Below are 17,642 nucleotides of genomic sequence, written 5' to 3' on the forward strand. Positions count from 1 at the left end.
TCATGCATGACAGTATCAAAGACGAATATCGTGATTTAGGTTAGGATTTAAAATGGGTGCAAAACTGAAAATTCTATGCAGTGAGCCCCAGATTAGGTCCAACAGTACTTTTAAGACATTAGGCAGAAACAACAACTACTAATAGAGGCGGTGTTGGCAAGAGCACTGGTCCAGGATTCAGAAAACCTAGGGTCTATTCCTGATTCTACCACCAGCCTAGCGGGTGATTTGGGCAAGTGTTTCCCTCTGTGCCTCAGTTCTCTGAAAATGAGTATGATAGTAACGTTCTTTGAGATCTATGGATGAAAAGCCCTACACAAGAGCTAGTATTATTACCACTCTAATCCAATACTATTTAATCCAGTAGAATTTTCAACTGTCTGAAAGAGACTTAGCCACTAGCCAATATCTTTAAAAAGAAAGAATTTGTACTGCCAGGGAGATTTGTGGATTTAAAAACATAAAACCGGTTAGATCATATGCTGAAAGCCATTATGTTCTTAAAATATTCACCCTCAGTATCCCACCCTAGACTGACTCTGAAGGCGGAATAATAACTGCACACACTCACTTCGTCTCAGGATCCCAGGCAGAGCAACCCCCCCTTTTTTGTGCCCGTTTGCCTATAATCAGGATTCGAAGCTCTTCAGCACATTCCATTATGCCTCAATATAAATAAATACAAAAGTTAAAAGTTTGGAAAGCTTGGACTGCAGCCAGCTTCTTGGTTAATGGACCCTTTGTGGAGTTTGAAGGGTGTTTTTAAAACAGAGGAAGGAAAGATCAGTTTAAGAATCTTGGCTCAGCCTTGGAGTATTTCCTCCCAGAGCTCTGGCTAAACCTCAGCACAAAAGCCTGGACTAGGAGACTATGTAACGGAGGAGGGACTCCTGCATGCTCCCTCCTCTTGGACCAGGAGAGAGATCCCCAGACAGAGCTTGGAGGCTTTGAAACCATGCTTTTCATTTGGGCTTGGCTTTATGTAGTGCTTCAGGAGCAAGCTTTTTCAGGTAAGTGATTCCAAGCTTGAAAGGAACAGACTGTAGGATAACTAACTTCTTGAGTGAAGGGCTTGCATGGGGAAAAAAAGTAGATAAATTTATTTGTATAGTGCTGAAATCAAGTCAACAAGGATTTTATGTGAAGATGACATACGTAGTGTTTGTAAGCACTATATAGGAGAGGTTCATATTTGTGCTATTTAAAATGCATGTGAGCATTACAGTTTAGTTAGAAATGTTACAGGATAGGAGATGTTTCATCACTCATGAAACATACCATCACTGAGCTGTGCAGAAATTTAGACCCACATCACAGGCTGCTTCTAATGTCCTGATGTTTATAATTATAGCTGTGGCAGTCTTAAAATAATAATGTACAGTATAAAATCATCTTGATAATGCCGCATGGGCACTGGGAGATCAATGTCCCAGGAGATCAGAAAGACGTTTCCTTAGAGGGGAGGAAAATCTACTTTTAAAATTTTCCATTAGTAACAACAAATTCTGTTTCTGGTGCTTTTGCATTATTGACTTTTACCTGTTCCTGAGCTGTCTAAGCACATAACTCTAAGCATGCTGAAACCACGGTGATGATGAGCCTAAAATAAGCATGTAGACAGAAAGCACACTGGTATCTATGTTTAATTTTTATTAGTAGTACATCTAGCTCTGGGCTACCCTCTAACAAAATTGCAGCTGCTTTTCTGGTGAGCACTGAAATCTGTTCTCAAGCAACATTTCCATTTGGCTGGTTCAATGATTTATAGTCCCCATGTAACCACAAACCTTGCATTGCCAAATGTTTGTTTTATGTGTTTTTTAATAACTAGAACCGATCATTATTTACCCTTTCCTATTACCTCTTCACAACACGTAACTTTTTGGATTTTATGACAAGGTAGCAAGTTTTCTTTACAACCAAAACAGTTTCTGAAAAACCAGTGGTACCTTTCCCCTCCCAAACCTAGGCCAACCTTTGCTGTTATTGTACAAGCCTACATCTTTCAGGGATTATGCCAGTTTTCAGCCTAGAATGGGGCACTAATTTTCCTTCACTTTATAGGAGCTCATTACCCTTTCCTGCATTATTGTGGCTTTCAAGTAGGACTAGCTGCAAAACAGTGTTTGTGTTTCATGAAAGATTCTGAAATGTAGAAATTTGTTTTCATTCTGATCTAAACAAACATGAGCGAGACTGTCCCAATAGCCAAGAGACCAGGAACGGCTCTAGGGATTTTGCTGTCCCAAGCACGGCAGGCAGGCTGCTTCCGGCGGTTTGCCTGCGGAAGGTTCGCTGGTCCCGTGGCTTTGGCGGGTCCTCTGAAGCGCGGGACCCAGCGGACCCTCTGCAGGCAAACCGCCGAAGGCAGCCTGCCTGCTGCCCTATGGCACCGGCCAAGCGCGCCCCCGTGGCCTGCCACCCCAAGCACACGCTTGGCATACTGGGGCCTGGAGCCGCCCCTGCAATAGACCAGGGTATTGATTGGGAGCAGTGGCTTGAACCTGGGCCTTATACATCCGAACCGAGTACCCTAGTCATCAGGTTATGGGTATTCTGGGCCCTCTCTCCCCTGCCCCAACCTGAGAAAGTTTTCTCTGAACTAATACACCTCCAAAAATTGGCATTTTCCACCAAAATCATGCATCTCTGAAAAATTCTCAACCTGCTCTACTGACAAGTAGCTTGAAGACAACTAGTGGTGGCATGGAGTCTCCTAGATTAACACACATATGCTCCCTACATAACAGCTGTCCTTTGCTATGGTTTGCTGGGCTATCGATGGGTTCTGCTGCTGCTGCTAAGGTGTGTTAGGCAGTCTGGTGCACTGCAATGGCTGCCTCCTCTGAACAACTAGTTCATTCAACTCATTCAAGTACTCCAGCATGATACCCCAGGCTGGGCAGCTCTTTAAGGTGCTCAGTAGGCTGTTCTGAACTCAGTGCTGAATGACCTTAGATCAGCAACCAGACCTGGATGATCAGCATGCCTGAGTATTTGAGAGAGAAAAAACTGCTTCAGATCAGTCTATTCCTGCCAAGATTGGCTGCATGCATCTTACAATTGCACAGTGATGTGCTTTGAATCCAGGAGTCTACATTCCACTGAACACATTTCTCAGCTGGAGAAGCAAATCCATACTTAAGATTTTAAGAGCGTTTCCACTGCAAGCTAGATTTTTGTCCTCTATCCCTCATGTCATAAATCAGTTGAGTTAGTTCACATTCCCCTGTCATGGACATTTAATCTCCATATGCAACTCCAGAAGTGCCGATACACAGCCTTCAACATATGCAGGGGTAACCTTTGGATGGGCTAGAGTTTACTTCACTGCCCTTTTCCTAGTGCCTAAAAAAAACCCAATTCCCATAGCAAAGCACATGGAGACCCCGAATTCAGTCACTGAGGATTTTCAGCAGTGAATGCATAAGGTCAACAAAATCAACTCAAAAAAAAATTCAAGTTGCAACTCTACATAATCTTATCATGGTAAAGCAGCATAAATAACTTAAGTTTTACAACATAACATAGCTACTTTATAATCCACATATATTAGCTTCACAGTTATAAACAAATTAAATCTAAATAGGTCAGTCTCCACAGAAATGGAGTGAGAACTAACTCAGAGTTCCCAAAAGCAAAGGTTGAGTGCACTCAAGTCTGAGCTAGTCTTATCACCAAAATCTGTACAGTCTGCTGAGTCTAAAGCACTGTAACAACAACATCTTCTTTCCTCTTGCTTGTCAAAGCCTCCAGCTGAAATCCATGCAGACTCTTCCTCTGCTGAAATCACTCAGTTAGCTAATCAGCTAATTAACCAACCAACCACTTGCTTTAAGTAGGTAGATAAAAGACCCCTGCAGCAAAACCCTTCAGAGTTAGGGGGAAAACAGCCTGCTTTCTGCTCTGGATTCAGCTTCTCCCAGCCCACACAGGGCACATGGCCTTTTGTAAAGCAGCTGTCATGACTGCTTGCCCTCATGGAGTCTGAGTAGAGCTACAGGGAACTTATTGAGCATACCAAAACTACCACACCCAATTCCAGAAACTTCTAATTGTGCATCTGCCTAGCAACAATGAACCAGACAACTCATTCCTACCTCCATAGATCTCTTTAAGATCTATCTTCCTATTAAGCACCTAGGTTACATGGACATTGTTATCTGGGAGCTCTAATGGGAGAGGGAAAAGGAAGGTTGGTACAATAGAGGGGATGTGTGTCGGGATACAGGGAGGACTCTGAGCAGAATAAGATCATAAGTACAGGGTCGGTGCTACCATTAAGGCGAACTAGGTGGTTGCCTAGGGTGCCAAGATTGGGGCACCAAAAGCTGGTTCCCCCAATTTTTTTTTTTTTTTTAAAAACACAGCAGTTCCTCCCCAGGCACACAGTCACTGCTCCACTTCTCCTACCTCCCAGGCTTGCAGTGCCAATCAGCTGTTTGGCGCTGCAAGCCTGGGAGGAGAATTAGAGCAGGGGCAGCATGTTCATGGAGGACACAGAGCAGAGGCGAGCTGGGGTGGGGAGGTGACACACGGCCCCCAGGCCAGAGGAGTGGGGAGCTGCCACAAGGGTGCCTCAGGGTGGGGGGGGAGCTGCCACAGGGCTCCCCACCTCAACTCACCTCTGCTCTGCCTCCTCCCCAAGCACGCCGCCCCCGCTCTAATTCTCCTGCCTCCCAGGAACCAAACTGCTGTGCCAAACTGCGGTGCCAAACTGCTGTGGGTGGGGAGATACTGCACGGCTCCCCAGAGGGTGTGGGGGGGGGGAAGTTGCCGCGGGGCGGAAAGCTGCTGCAGGGCTCGGGACGGGGGGGACAAGGTGGAAGTTTCACCTAGGATGCAAAACTTCCTTGCACTGGCCCTGCATAAGTACATGCTGGGTCAGACCAATGTTCCATGTAGCCCAGTATCCTGTCTTCCAACAGTGGCCAATGCCACATGCTTCAAAGGGAACGAACAGAACAGATAATCAAGTGATCCATCCCGTCACCCACTCCCAGCTTCTGGCAAAAAGGGGTAGGGGACACTTCAGGGTAGGGCCTGCCCATCCTGGCTAATTCCCATTGATGGACCTATCCTCCATAAACTTATCTAGTTCTTTTTTGAACCTTGTTATAGTCTTGGCCTTCACAACATTCCCTGACAAAGCATTCCACAGATTTACTGTGCATTGTGTGACGAATCAGAGGTCTGAAGAAGGGATCCAAGTAGGATTGGGCTTTTACCACATTTAATAAACCCTTCAAATTCCATGTTCCAGGACTTTACATTCTATTAAGTGAAGTTTAGTTTATTATTAAATTCTGTGGTGTTTTATAATCTTAACTCCCAAGAAAGCCAGGGGTCAGGTGGAATTTATAAACCCTGTGCTGTTCAGCTGTATTTATAACTGTAGTTGATCTGCTCTGGCTGCAGGAAGCATTGGGTTTAAATGTTGGAATCTTGTACATTGAAGATATACAAGGCCCTCCTTAACTAGCGAAATTGCAATATTAGGCTTCCACTGCATTTTTGCAAGTGGATGGCGGACAGTGGAAAAATCACCAAAGTAATAGCGGACTTCATTACTGCAAATAAGGTCTATTATACTTTTCCACAGCTTGTCTGCAACTCAGCTGTCAAAATATTGCAATCATCCTGCAATTCAAGTAAAGCCTTAAATATACCATATTTACACCACATGGGAGATGGAACAATAGGAAAATGTAATCTATCTACAGCAGGCTCCCAGGAGTAGCTTTGTCAGGGGAAAAAAAACACGAAACACACACAAACACACACCTTTGCCCCAGACAAAGGTTGCAAAAACATCAATTACTTCCACTGTACTGTCCTATTTCCAGTACAAGCTACCTACTCACACAACAGCCCATACAAACTACATTCAGTATGGAGCTGACAAGCTAGCCCCAGGAGCCTTCTGGCATGGGAGGCTACAACAGCTTTCACTCTCCTATTTACTAGATACAAATTAAGAGAGATGCCTCCTTAAGCGGAGACACAATTCTGTCTCTTTATCTACTGTAAGAAAGATTGGGTATAAAACAAACCTAGTTAAGCAACTGCTTAATGGAGTACGTGTACCACCTTCTTGGGGTTCTTTAAATTCAATTAACACAAGAACAGGATTCAAGAGATCAATTTAGTATTATACATCCTTAACAGCAGCAACTAATAATGATAATATATGATATAAGAAGTCAAGAAGTGGTATTGGACTATGATTTGGCTATATCCACAATAGAAAAATAATTTCTTATATTCAGTCACTATACTGGTGACTTCTTTTAGATTTTATGACTAATGGTTGCTCATAACAGGGCCTCACTTGTGTCAATTGGTTATCAGCTCTGGTGTTGCTAACACAACAGAGGAAAAACAAATCAAAGCTAGATCATAAAACAATTGGGTCAGTTACTCACATGCCAATTCACCAAAGTTTCCCTCCCAATGGATCTATGGCAGTCAATCCTTGTTACCCGTTTCCTAATTAACAATATTAGTCCTAGGACCTGACTTACACTCCTACAGATGGAGCGCAGTTCAAAAAGCTTGCACTCTTGGTCTCATTTTATGTCTACATACACCTAGGACTTGAAAGGCTGTGTGAAGCCATTGACTATGATAGAACAGTATGTGTGTGTCTATAATCCTAATTAACAGTACCTTATTCAGTTTTAAAGTTACTTTACAGCAATCTTGATTGGAACCAGTTACAAAACAAGACACCCTGTAACTCTGTGACAATCTTTAGAACATATACAGGAGCATATACATTTCCTTACTAATTAGGTACTCTGTTTCAGGAACTGATCAATTAACTGATTTGGGTCATCACTCAAGAAAAAGTCTGTATATTACTTTAGATTACTGATCTTTGTTCAGTCATCAGTTTTCAGCTCCATTATTGTATCAGGTGGATTGAGGGATGGACACAAGTACCATCTTTTCCCAGTGCGCTAGCAGGAAACCTTTATTGCTGAAAAATGGGAAGACAGTTGAATGTGCCTCTCCAAGACGGGCACTTGATGTCACCAGGAGTGCTCCAAGCCCTGGACCCCAGTCTTCTCTCTTCAAGTTGTCTTAGGCTTTCTGGAAGCAATGTGCCAAAGGAGAAAGGTAGTTTTATCCTATTTCTGCTGAGTGGCGCAACTTGGTTCCTTTTCTTAGAGGTGCAGACATGGGCAAATCAGATGGTTACTCACACTTCTTCCAAAGATTCAAAATCTCCAACCAAAATGTAAGTCTTCCTCTCTCACCATCCAATCAGGAAACAAGACATCAGACATCCACCCCATCTTAATGTTTTGTAGCAGCACCCATCACTCCAATGACTGAGTGCCTCAAAATATCAGATTAGTCTTCTAAAAACTCTAGTGTATAGTAGCACAAGTGCCATTACATGCTGCTTATTTTCCTTCCAGATGAAGTCATCCATACACTGCTATTCACTGACAATGGTCTTGTAAAAGTGCCAGATGCAATCTCCAAAACAAAAAATATATGTATAACAAATAAAATAAAGGGGCACATCTCCAAGGCTCTAGGCACCCATCCCATAATTTACACAACCAAATAAAGTTAATCCATTTGCAGGAGCACTAAACTCCCCTCCCCTTTCATAAATCTGCTTTCCTCCAAAAGCTCTGCAGCAGTTTGCACAAGTAGATTGGCAGCATGGCCTGGAGGTCAATAGTCTTGGGCTATTTTGGATGCATGTTCCAGAATCCAGGGCAGAAGACCTGTCACACAGAACGTTGTACCACCTGCCCCCTCTCTTAAAATCACTTGTCATACAGAACAAGAAAAAGGTTAGTCTCTCAAGTACCAACATCCTTGGGTTTGTCTACACAGTAGATTAATGCACTCTATGGGGTGTGTGATTTCTAAAGCACACTAAAGTGTTGCACATTCATTAGTTTGCATAGACCCTGCTGGTAAGCACTAAAGGTTCTCCTTTGCACTTTAATATAGAACCATTTCAAACAGCACCATGTTAAAGCACACCAGCAGGGTCTGCAAGGACCAGTTAGTGTGCAAACAATTAGCGTACTTGCAAAACCACACCTCCGTAGAGTGCATTACCTCATTATGTAGGCAAGCCCCTAAGACATTTAGGGCTTTATAGACCAAAGCCAACAGCTTACACTGAACCAGGAACAGGCAAGCAGCCAGTGCAGATCATGGCGCACCAGTGACACATACTATCACTGAAGCATGGGCCACTGCATTCTGTATCAGTATAAATCTCCAGATAGAAGCAAGTAGTTGCCCCAGGTAGAGTGAATGACAGTAATTCCACCATGGGGTGACAAAGGCATGGATCACAACAGCAAGATCTGCATCCAGATTAAATTGTTGCAGTCTCCTGGACAGGTGCAGATAGAAGCAGCAGGGTCCAGGATATTTTTGCTGATTTTGCCACCAAACAAAATACTTCAAGGCACCAAACAATGTTGCACCACACATGCACACAAATGGCAGAAACAATGCCAACAAGGAAAACTAAGGGCTGGTTTTGTAGTGTGCCTATTTCTTATGTTGTCTTTATCTGTTTTATTAACTCCTCTGGATACCCAATGCATCGGAATTCCTTGTCTTGGTACTTCTCTTTTTCAAAGGAAAGGTGTTTAGCATTTATAGCAGGTACTGCATCAATAGCCCTGGAGCCTGAAGTCCTAGAAATTATTTTAAAACTTTTTACAGTTAATGGGTAAATTCTTCCTCTCCAGTCTGCACTGCAGACCTTTATCTGTACTTTGGGTCACTTTTGCATATTCTACACTTGCTCTTTATAGAATTTGCAACAATGTTCTGCACTGTGAGTTGGAGGAGAATCAAGGTGCATTTGTGCAGATATGCAAATCCTTGCAGCTACCTCTGGAATGGAGCATAGAAGACTATTCACAATATACCATAAACTCAAAACAATCTTTGCATGTAACTTATTACACCACTGAGCCTCATCAATATAAATTCCTAAAATCCAATAGCTGAACGTTGTATCTTAACTGGAGGTTGGGGGTGTGCGGATAGTAGCAGACCCAGTTAGCAATACAATGAGTTCATCCAGTACCTCTAACCCTGGAAATGTGAGCATAATTGAGACTTGGAATTCATGGAAGCTGAGTGATGCCCCTAGGTAAGGCCCTAACCAGCACTGATCCACATCACAAAAAATCACCATATATAGTCTACCAAGTTAAGCATGGCAAACGGGCTCAGGGCAGGGCAGGGCAGGGCAGAGCAGGATCAACTATCTGAAGCTTGCAGTGGGCCTATTTTACACTAAACCTCCAGCTAACCACATCAGTCCCGTTTTCATAAAGTGCATAATTTGCTGGGATAACAAGTTATTTAAAGTGGAGCACAACACTGTATTTAGATATGGAATAATTTAAGCAGGGAAGGGCAAAGTCCTTGGGAGGTCAGGGCTTCTAGAAACCTCTCAGACTGTTGTTTCGGTTAACCATGAACTTTTCGTAAACCCACTCTAACCTCCCCACAACCCCATGGGACACAGTCAGTCATTAAGAGACACACTTGTGCTATGTATCAGGATTAGAAGGTGTCATAACCTTAGTCCCAGATTTGGACCTTAGCGTCCAAAATATGGGGGTTAGCATGAAAACCTCCAAGCTTAGTTACCAGCTTGGACCTGGTACTTGTTGCCACCACCCAAAAAATTAGAGTGTTTTGGGGCACTCTGGTCCCCCTGAAAAACCTTCCCTGGGACCCCCAAGACCCAAATCCCTTGAGTCTCACAACAAAGGGAAATAATCCTTTTTCCCTTCCTCCCTCCAGGTGCTCCTGGAGAGATACACAGACACAAGCTCTGTGAAACTACACAGAGTGACTCCCCCTCTCTGTTCCCAGTCCTGGAAACAAAAAGTACTTTCCTCTTCACCCAGAGGGAATGCAAATCAGGTTAGCAAATCCAACCACACACAGATCTCCCCCTGATTTCTTCCTCCCACCAATTCCCTGGTGAGTACAGACTCAATTTTCCTGAAATTTCCCAGTAAAGAAAACTTCAACAGGTCTTAAAGAAAGCTTTATATAAAAAGAAAGAAAAATACATACAAATGGTCTCTCTGTATTAAGGTGACACAATACAGGGTCAATTGCTTAAAAGAATATTGAATAAACAGCCTTATTCAAAAAGAATACAAATCAAAGCACTCCAGCACTTATATTCATGCAAATACCAAAGAAAAGAAACCATATAACTACTATCTGATCTCTTTGTCCTTACACTTAGAAACAGAAGATTAGAAAACAGAACTACTTCTCCAAAGCTCAGAGAAAGCAGGCAGACAGAAAACAAAGACTTAGACACAAACTTCCCTCCACCCAGAGTTGAAAAAATCCGGTTTCCTGATTGGTCCTCTGGTCAGGTGCTTCAGGTGAAAGAGACATTAACCCTTAGCTATCTGTTTATGACAGAAGGATCCTTATATTCAGTTGTACACCTCCTCCCCCAACACACACAGCTGTTATCTGCATCAGTTACACCCTTCCTCTCCCCTGATATATTATTCTCCCCTTCACCTTTTGGATATTGTCAAGCTCTCATACTTGCAATCTGGTTCCTGTTTTAGTCTCACTTGTCTATCATTTAGCTTGCAGTCTTCTCTCTCTTTGATTTGTTCCCTCCCCTCACCCCCATCCCCACACATACTTGCTTGAGCAGATCACAAACCCAGTAACATTTCAAAGCCTCCAGGGTGATGAAATGAAGTATAGCGAGTGTTGCAGATTCATCAATTTGAAGGTCAGAATGGACAATTATGATCATTTAGCCTGACCTTTACAGGCCACAGAATCCCACCTAGTAATTTCTGCAGCAAGCCCATAACTTCCGTTGAGCTATAGCACATTTTTAGAAAGCTATCTGGTTTTCATGTAAAGACTACAAGTAATAGAGAATCCACCACATCCCTAGGTAAATTGTTCTAATCGTTATTTACTCTCACTTTTTAAACAAATTTATTTCTAGTCTGAATTGGTCTAGCTTCAGCTTACAACCACTGGACCATATTATGCCTTCTTCTAGGCTGAAGTGCAAGTTACTGTCAGAAATTTTTTCATCAGGTAGCTACTTGGAGGCTGAGTTTGCTTATCCCTAATACTAAATCAAGTTAATGAAGTTTGAGTTTTTTGCGAAATAAATAAAATTATCTAAAGCTTTCCACTTATTGGCAGGGGAATGATAAGTGACCTCTGTAAATTGGGAATTGATCCTGTGCAAATAGGCACACATTTAATGGAAGGCACGTTTGGAAGATAATCACTACTTGGATCAGAGGGGGTTCTATATGTCATATTTTTATTGGAGTCAATGACATTACTAATCTTAATCACTTCATCCCCAGTGCGATTTTTCTTATGTGCACAGCGTCACTCCACCTTGGCTACAGTCCAACAGTACAACTGTCTGTTATATTTTAAGATAAGCAGAATTTTCTCTAGTTTGACATACATATATCTGATTATTAAAGGATTAAATGTTGATTCAAGTGTCCTGTTATATAGCTTGGCTAAATCTACACCTGGGTGTGGGCAGCTGTTGTGCAAACTTCCCTTCCCACTAGTCTTCTGCAAACAAATAATCAGTCTTGACCTGTAACACTGTCATAGGCCTCTATGTCCTTATTCTAACACAAGCACATTCTCAGGACTAAACTAGGAAGATCTTTTACTTGTGAGTTGAACCAATAACATGACATCCTAATGGAACACTGATCTTGGGAGTAACACAGGGTTTGTCCTGCCTGCAAAGCCAACTCATGATATAACTTTAGTGTTGTCCTTAACTTGAGTCCCATCCATGCACAAAAACCCATGTGTGGTGCTTTTAACTCAAATTGGCCCAAGTGTCGGTGGTAAAGACTAAGCTCAGATTAGAACAACTCATCAGTGCTAACATGACCCTCTGCAGTGTGGAGACAAGCTATCTCCACATGAGTGGTGGTACTCCTTCAATGCCTTCCCACAATTCCCTTCATCTGCCAAGAAAGGACAAACTGTCTCTCACAGTTCAGTGGAAAAAAAATTCATAGAGCAGCTCAACTTACTGCCATGCAAAGAACCATGGGACATGTCCCCAGAAGCCTTAGGGCCACTCGTTGGCGAGTGCAGTGCCAGTGGGACACAGGAGCTCGAATGTTACAGTATTTCAGTGTGTGGCTGTTCTCCCCAGAGCAAGGTTAACTCCAAAGGAATAGCTTGAGTGTAGATAACGAGTCAACTCTGCAGTGAAGACGTACCCACAGAGGGGTGCAAGTAGATTTTTTTTTGTTTGTTTAGTTTGCTATGTCACAGCCAGCTTTTGAAAGCAATTACAGGAAATTACTGTTACAACTGGGATTAGACTGGCCCATATGCATATCTATAGCTGAGAGTGCTTCCCTACATGTCATCAAGCAAAGAGTTTCAGCTGATGAGCCATGTTATGTCTAAAATCACTATGTAACCCAGTATCAAAATGTACACATCATTTACTGGTACAGCATGGCAAACATTCAACCCATTACTGAAAGTTATGGGCCTGATTATCTGTCACCGTGTGTTGTCATTTACACCAGTTCAGTTCTCATCCAGCTATAGTAACAGTGGGACTGCTAGTGTAGACAAGGGACATGTGGCTGCTGGCTTTTCAGCAACCACATCACCCAAACCTGGTGCTTCATGTTGGCAACCACCTGGAGCTCTGTCTACATCACTTGTTTGTAGGGTGGCCAGACAGCAAGTGTGAAAAATAGGGATGGGGGGGCGGGGAAAATAGGAGCCTATATACAAAAGAAAGGACCTAAAAATCAGGACATCTGGTCACCCTACTTGTTTCCATCAGTGGTAGCAATAACCAGCAGTGGTAACACTGGAGACACTGGAAAAAACAAGAGCTGGGGGCTGATAATTTTAACAGCATATGGAAGCTATCTGCAGACAATGACAGAGTGCAACTGTTTGTAAGGGGAGGAAGGAGCCCAAGGTGGGTCAGGTATAACAGCAGCCATGGCCCTAAAAACCTCACTAAGGTTTGCACTGTTATTTCACATTAGCCTTTTGGCTAAGCTCAAATGAATTGACAGTTAATTACTGTAACTATCCCCTATTAAAAGACTAAGTTCTGTCCTCTAGGGATGGAAAAGAGCTACTAGACCAGAATCCATCCCAAATTACTCCATCTCTTTCCTACATTTCCATGGAAGCTTTTTGGTAAATCTCTGAATCAACTGCTAACGATTTCCTGGTCCCTCTATAGTTACAGGCTGTACCACAAGGAATTTAAAGTTACTCAACTCATTGGCATAGACAAGTCAGTACAGAGATTTTAATCAAGAGAAAAGGAATAGGGGAAAAAGGACTGCATAGTGCATGTAGCAGCCTTTTAAAAGTTTCCAACTGCATATTCAATGGTCATGGAAACTGTAACTCTTGATAGCACATGAATGTAGTTTCCTGTTACTGCAAAAAGACTAAGTTCTCTGAAAAATAAGCCTCCTTAATAGTTAAGCTATTTCACAGAGTTGTAAAAAAACATTTGAATATTAAGATGTCGACCTCCAGAGTGAGTAGTTTGGGTTTTAAAGAGTCTACTTAGTATTTCGCTTGCAAGAAACAGACTGTATCCCAGGGGTCTTGGCCTTTGAGAAGAGAGAAATTTGGCCCCAAACTACTGATTTTTCCTCCAGATTGAAACATTATTGCAAAACATCTAGTCTGCTAAGTAAATACAACTGCTTGGAAGACAAGATCATTACCTCAAAGTTCCGTCTCGGAGAATTGCCTGACAACCAGAAGTCAATCATACATATATACAAACACCCCTAAATTTCCAAGAGTGACTAGTGATTGAGTGCCTAATTTGAAACATTGTCCCACCCTCTGAAAACCAGGCCGCTTTAAGCTATCAAATTGAGCAACCCTCGAAAAATTCACGTTATTTTTGAAAATGTAGTTATCTATGTAATAGTGTATAAAAATCTATGTATTGCAGTACAAAGAGCAGTTGGCCTTCAAGTGTTCTTTATTATAAACTGCCTATCAAGATTCTACTCTGGGAGAGTGTGTAGATTCTACTGCACTTCTAAATCCGAGTTTTCCCACATGACTCTTCTGAAATAGCAGAGCATGTGCATGGGAACACCAGAATTGTTAAGGTGTACTTTGGCTACATGGGTATGATTTGTAGCTGCTGACTTATTCTTGACTTAGCTCTTGTTAATTTATTATAGTTGCACTCTCCCCCACCCACAGCTTATTCCTGAAACAAACTCCATAAAAAACACACTAAAGGAGTCCGAGTTTCAGAACCACCTTTAGATATAATTCTTACCCAGCTATCTTGAGACAGTCTTTGTATTACACTCTGTGAGTGTCCTCTTGATCTCCCAATGAGAGATCATCCTGGCCCCATCCAGTGCACACCTGTTTAGAGTAGCACTCAGGTCAAGCAGCATTATGTTGAGGTGCTGCCTACAGAATAGAATCTCATTGGCACCCAGACAGACAAGGCAAAGTAAAGACAAAAGCTGGTTCTTTGAAGAAGGCCTAATTGTATCATCCCTGCTTCTAACTCCCATTTTGCCACAACGTAGTCAGCAGTATTCTCCATGGCTGCTACATCAGGGCCAAGATGAAAGGAAATCTAGTTGTTCCAGGCACTGCAGACTGTTGGAGGAGTTAGAGAAGCAGAGAGAACCCCAAGGTCACAGTCAATGTCCAGCAGCACAAGTAGTTACCTTTCCATTCATGCCAATAGAGCCCTGTGTTTTCTATAAGCTACATGAACATTATGATCCTTATAATGAGAGGAGGCTGCATTGGCTAAACACTAACTTCCTTGCATTCTGTTTCCATAAAGTGAATAAACTCAAATGAATCTGACGCAAGTTAAAGCTGACCAAAGGCTACTTTAACAAATGTACACTACAGTGCTGGGTCTCTACTCAAACCTTCCCATATCCTCCTGATCCAGCCACCTACCATTAGATTATCCCAGTAATCAACACTAAAGAGAATAATATTCCATTGTGGGATTTTTACATGAGGGTGCATTTGCTGTACTAAGCTCAGAGCAAAAAGAAATCAGTGTACATCAGAGGCTATTATAGATGGCAACATTCTTTTCCATTTGCATGAATTATGTGAATACCACACATTTTACTTTTACAGCATTTACCCATTGTGATTAAACCTGGGGAAGTTCTCAACAAGCTGAATTAGAAACTGTTTCCTTCATATCTGACCCACCACTATGCTCTGTTAATAAGTCAGCTTTGCTGATGAGAACACTGCATATATGAGAATCAGACATGTAACTTTTGACAAGAATAGCAGCAGGCAAGGTACACATGCAATTCTCCTTGACCTAGGTCTTCTAGACAGGAAAGGCTGCAATTTGCCATGCTGCTGAATCAGATCAGGCTTAAACTGTAAACATTGGAGCTGGAGAGAGATTTTATTATCCTCTCTCAGTAGAATGGAGCTTAGCCCATTATGATAATCTTACATAACTGTCAAGCTCTAAGTGCATATGACAAATTACTGTTCCATAATTGATTTATGCAGTCAATTCTTATAGCCAGACTCTGATTTTACTTTTAGTTAAGATAGCATAAAAGTGTTTCCAGAACATCAATAGTAGCAACAAAATATTGATGACTGTAGTGTTCTATATCCATTTGCAGAATAGTTAGTATCTATGAACAAGCCAAATTCCAGCAGTCCTTGCTGAGAGTTAAATTGGCACATTACTTTAGTAGGATTCAGTCCCAGCAGCACCACCTATTGGTGAATTCACTGAAACAAACCAAAATCTACCTTCAAAGAGAAGAATGGAAATGGTCTTTATTTAAGCATTGACTAGCCCATTTTAAAGTAAAGACTAGATCACATTCTAGATTAGAAAAAATTAATCTAGTGTGACAAAGTTCCTCCTCTACCTTGGTGGGTCCTGCGCTTATTGGCAGATTTGCTCACCTCAGCGATCTTCCCCTCTAGTGGAACCCACAGTCTGGGTCAACTCCTCCTGTGTCTGATCAGGAGTTGGGAGGTTTGGGGGGAACCCGGGCCCGCCCTCTACTCCAGGTTCCAGCCCAGGGCCCTGTGGTTTGCAACTGTCTATAGTCCCTCTTGTAACAGCTACATGACAGCTACAGCTCCCTGGGCTACTTCCCCATGGCCTACTCCAAACACCTTCTTTATCCTCACCACAGGACCTTCCTCCTGATATCTGATAACACTTATACTCCTTAATCCTCCAGCAGCACACCCTCTCACTCTCAGCTCCTTGCACCTCTTACTCCCAGCTCCTCACATGCCCACCACAAACTGAAGTGAACTCCTTTTTAAACCCAGGTGCCCTGATTAGCCTGCCTTGATTGGCTGCAGGTGTTCTAATCAGCCTGTCTGCCTTAACTGGTTCTAGCAGGCTCCTGGTTACTCTAGTGCAGCCCTTGCTCTGGTCACTCAGGGAACAGAAAACTACTTATCCAGTGACCAGTATATTTGCCCTCTACCAAACTCCTGTACCCCACTGGTCTGGGTCTGTCACATAAGCTTCAGAAAATTTCTTCTATCAGTGACACTGCAGCCTAGTGGATGTGGGGATGCAGTAAATGTGATAGATCTGGATTCTAGTAAAGCTTTTTGACACAGGCCTACATGACATTTTTATAAGCAAAACTAGGGAAATGGATGAAATTCCTATCAAATGGGTGCACAATTAGTTGAAAGACTGTACTCAGAAGTTATTAATGTTTCACTTTCCACCTGGGAGAGAGTGAGTATCTAGTCGAGTCTTGCCTGGGTTCAGTCCTGAGTCTGGTATTATTCAATATTTTCATTAATGACTTTGACAATGACATGGTGAGTATGCTTATAAAATGTGCATATTACACTAAGCTTGGAAAGGTTGCAAGCAGTTGAGAGTACAGGATTAGAATCAACATGATCTTGACAAATTGGAGAATTGGTCTGAAATCAACTAGATGAATTTCAGTAAAGACAAGTGCAAAGTACTTCACTTAGGAAGAAGAAAAGTCAAATACACCACTACAGAATGGAGAATAACTTTTAGGCAGTAGCAGTGCTGAAGAGGATCTCAGGGTTATAGAGGATCACAAGCTGAATGAGTAAACAATGTGATGCAGCTGAAAAACAAATCAACAAACAAAAAAAAAAAAGAGCCATTATCATTCTGCAGTGGGTTAACAGAGGTGTCATATGGAAGACATGGGAGGTAATTGCCCCACTCTACTCCACACTGGTGAAGCCTCAGCTGGAGAATGTGTCCAGTTCTGGGCATCACACTTTAGGAAACATGTGGACTAATTAAGGAGAGTCCAGAGGGGAGCAATAAAAATGATAAAAGATTCATGACCTATGAGGAAAGGTTAAAAAACTGGGCGTGTTTAGTCTCGAGAAAAGACAACAGGGGAGATCAGGAAACAGTCTTCAAACATGTTAAGGGTGGTATTTATAAAGAGAACAGAATCGTTTTTGTTCTACTTTCACTGGACCTGGAGAAGTAACGGGCTTAATCTGCCGCACGGGAGATTTAGGTTAGTTATTAGGAAAAGCTCTAACTGTGGAGGTCATTAAGCTCTGGAGTAGGGTTCCCAGGGAGGTTA

At 42.4% G+C, this 17,642-nt stretch overlaps 1 protein-coding gene across 3 annotated transcripts in view; it reads left to right on the plus strand.

Annotated features, from left to right (window-relative positions):
* The first annotated feature begins 607 nt into the window (after positions 1-607).
* LOC115655129 (placenta-specific protein 9-like) overlaps positions 608-17,642 on the plus strand; it is a 30,285-nt gene continuing 13,250 nt past the window's right edge. The window contains exon 1 of one of the 3 annotated variants that reach the window (XM_030570293.1): positions 608-1,010. In XM_030570293.1, the coding sequence (XP_030426153.1) occupies positions 956-1,010 (55 nt within the window). In that variant the 5' untranslated portion in view covers positions 608-955. The remainder of the gene's footprint in view (positions 1,011-17,642) is intronic. The other 2 variants (XM_030570295.1, XM_030570294.1) reach the window with 2 other exon arrangements.

The sequence above is a fragment of the Gopherus evgoodei genome, chromosome 7 (genome assembly GCF_007399415.2).
Source record: "Gopherus evgoodei ecotype Sinaloan lineage chromosome 7, rGopEvg1_v1.p, whole genome shotgun sequence".
Classification (NCBI taxonomy): domain Eukaryota; kingdom Metazoa; phylum Chordata; order Testudines; family Testudinidae; genus Gopherus; species Gopherus evgoodei.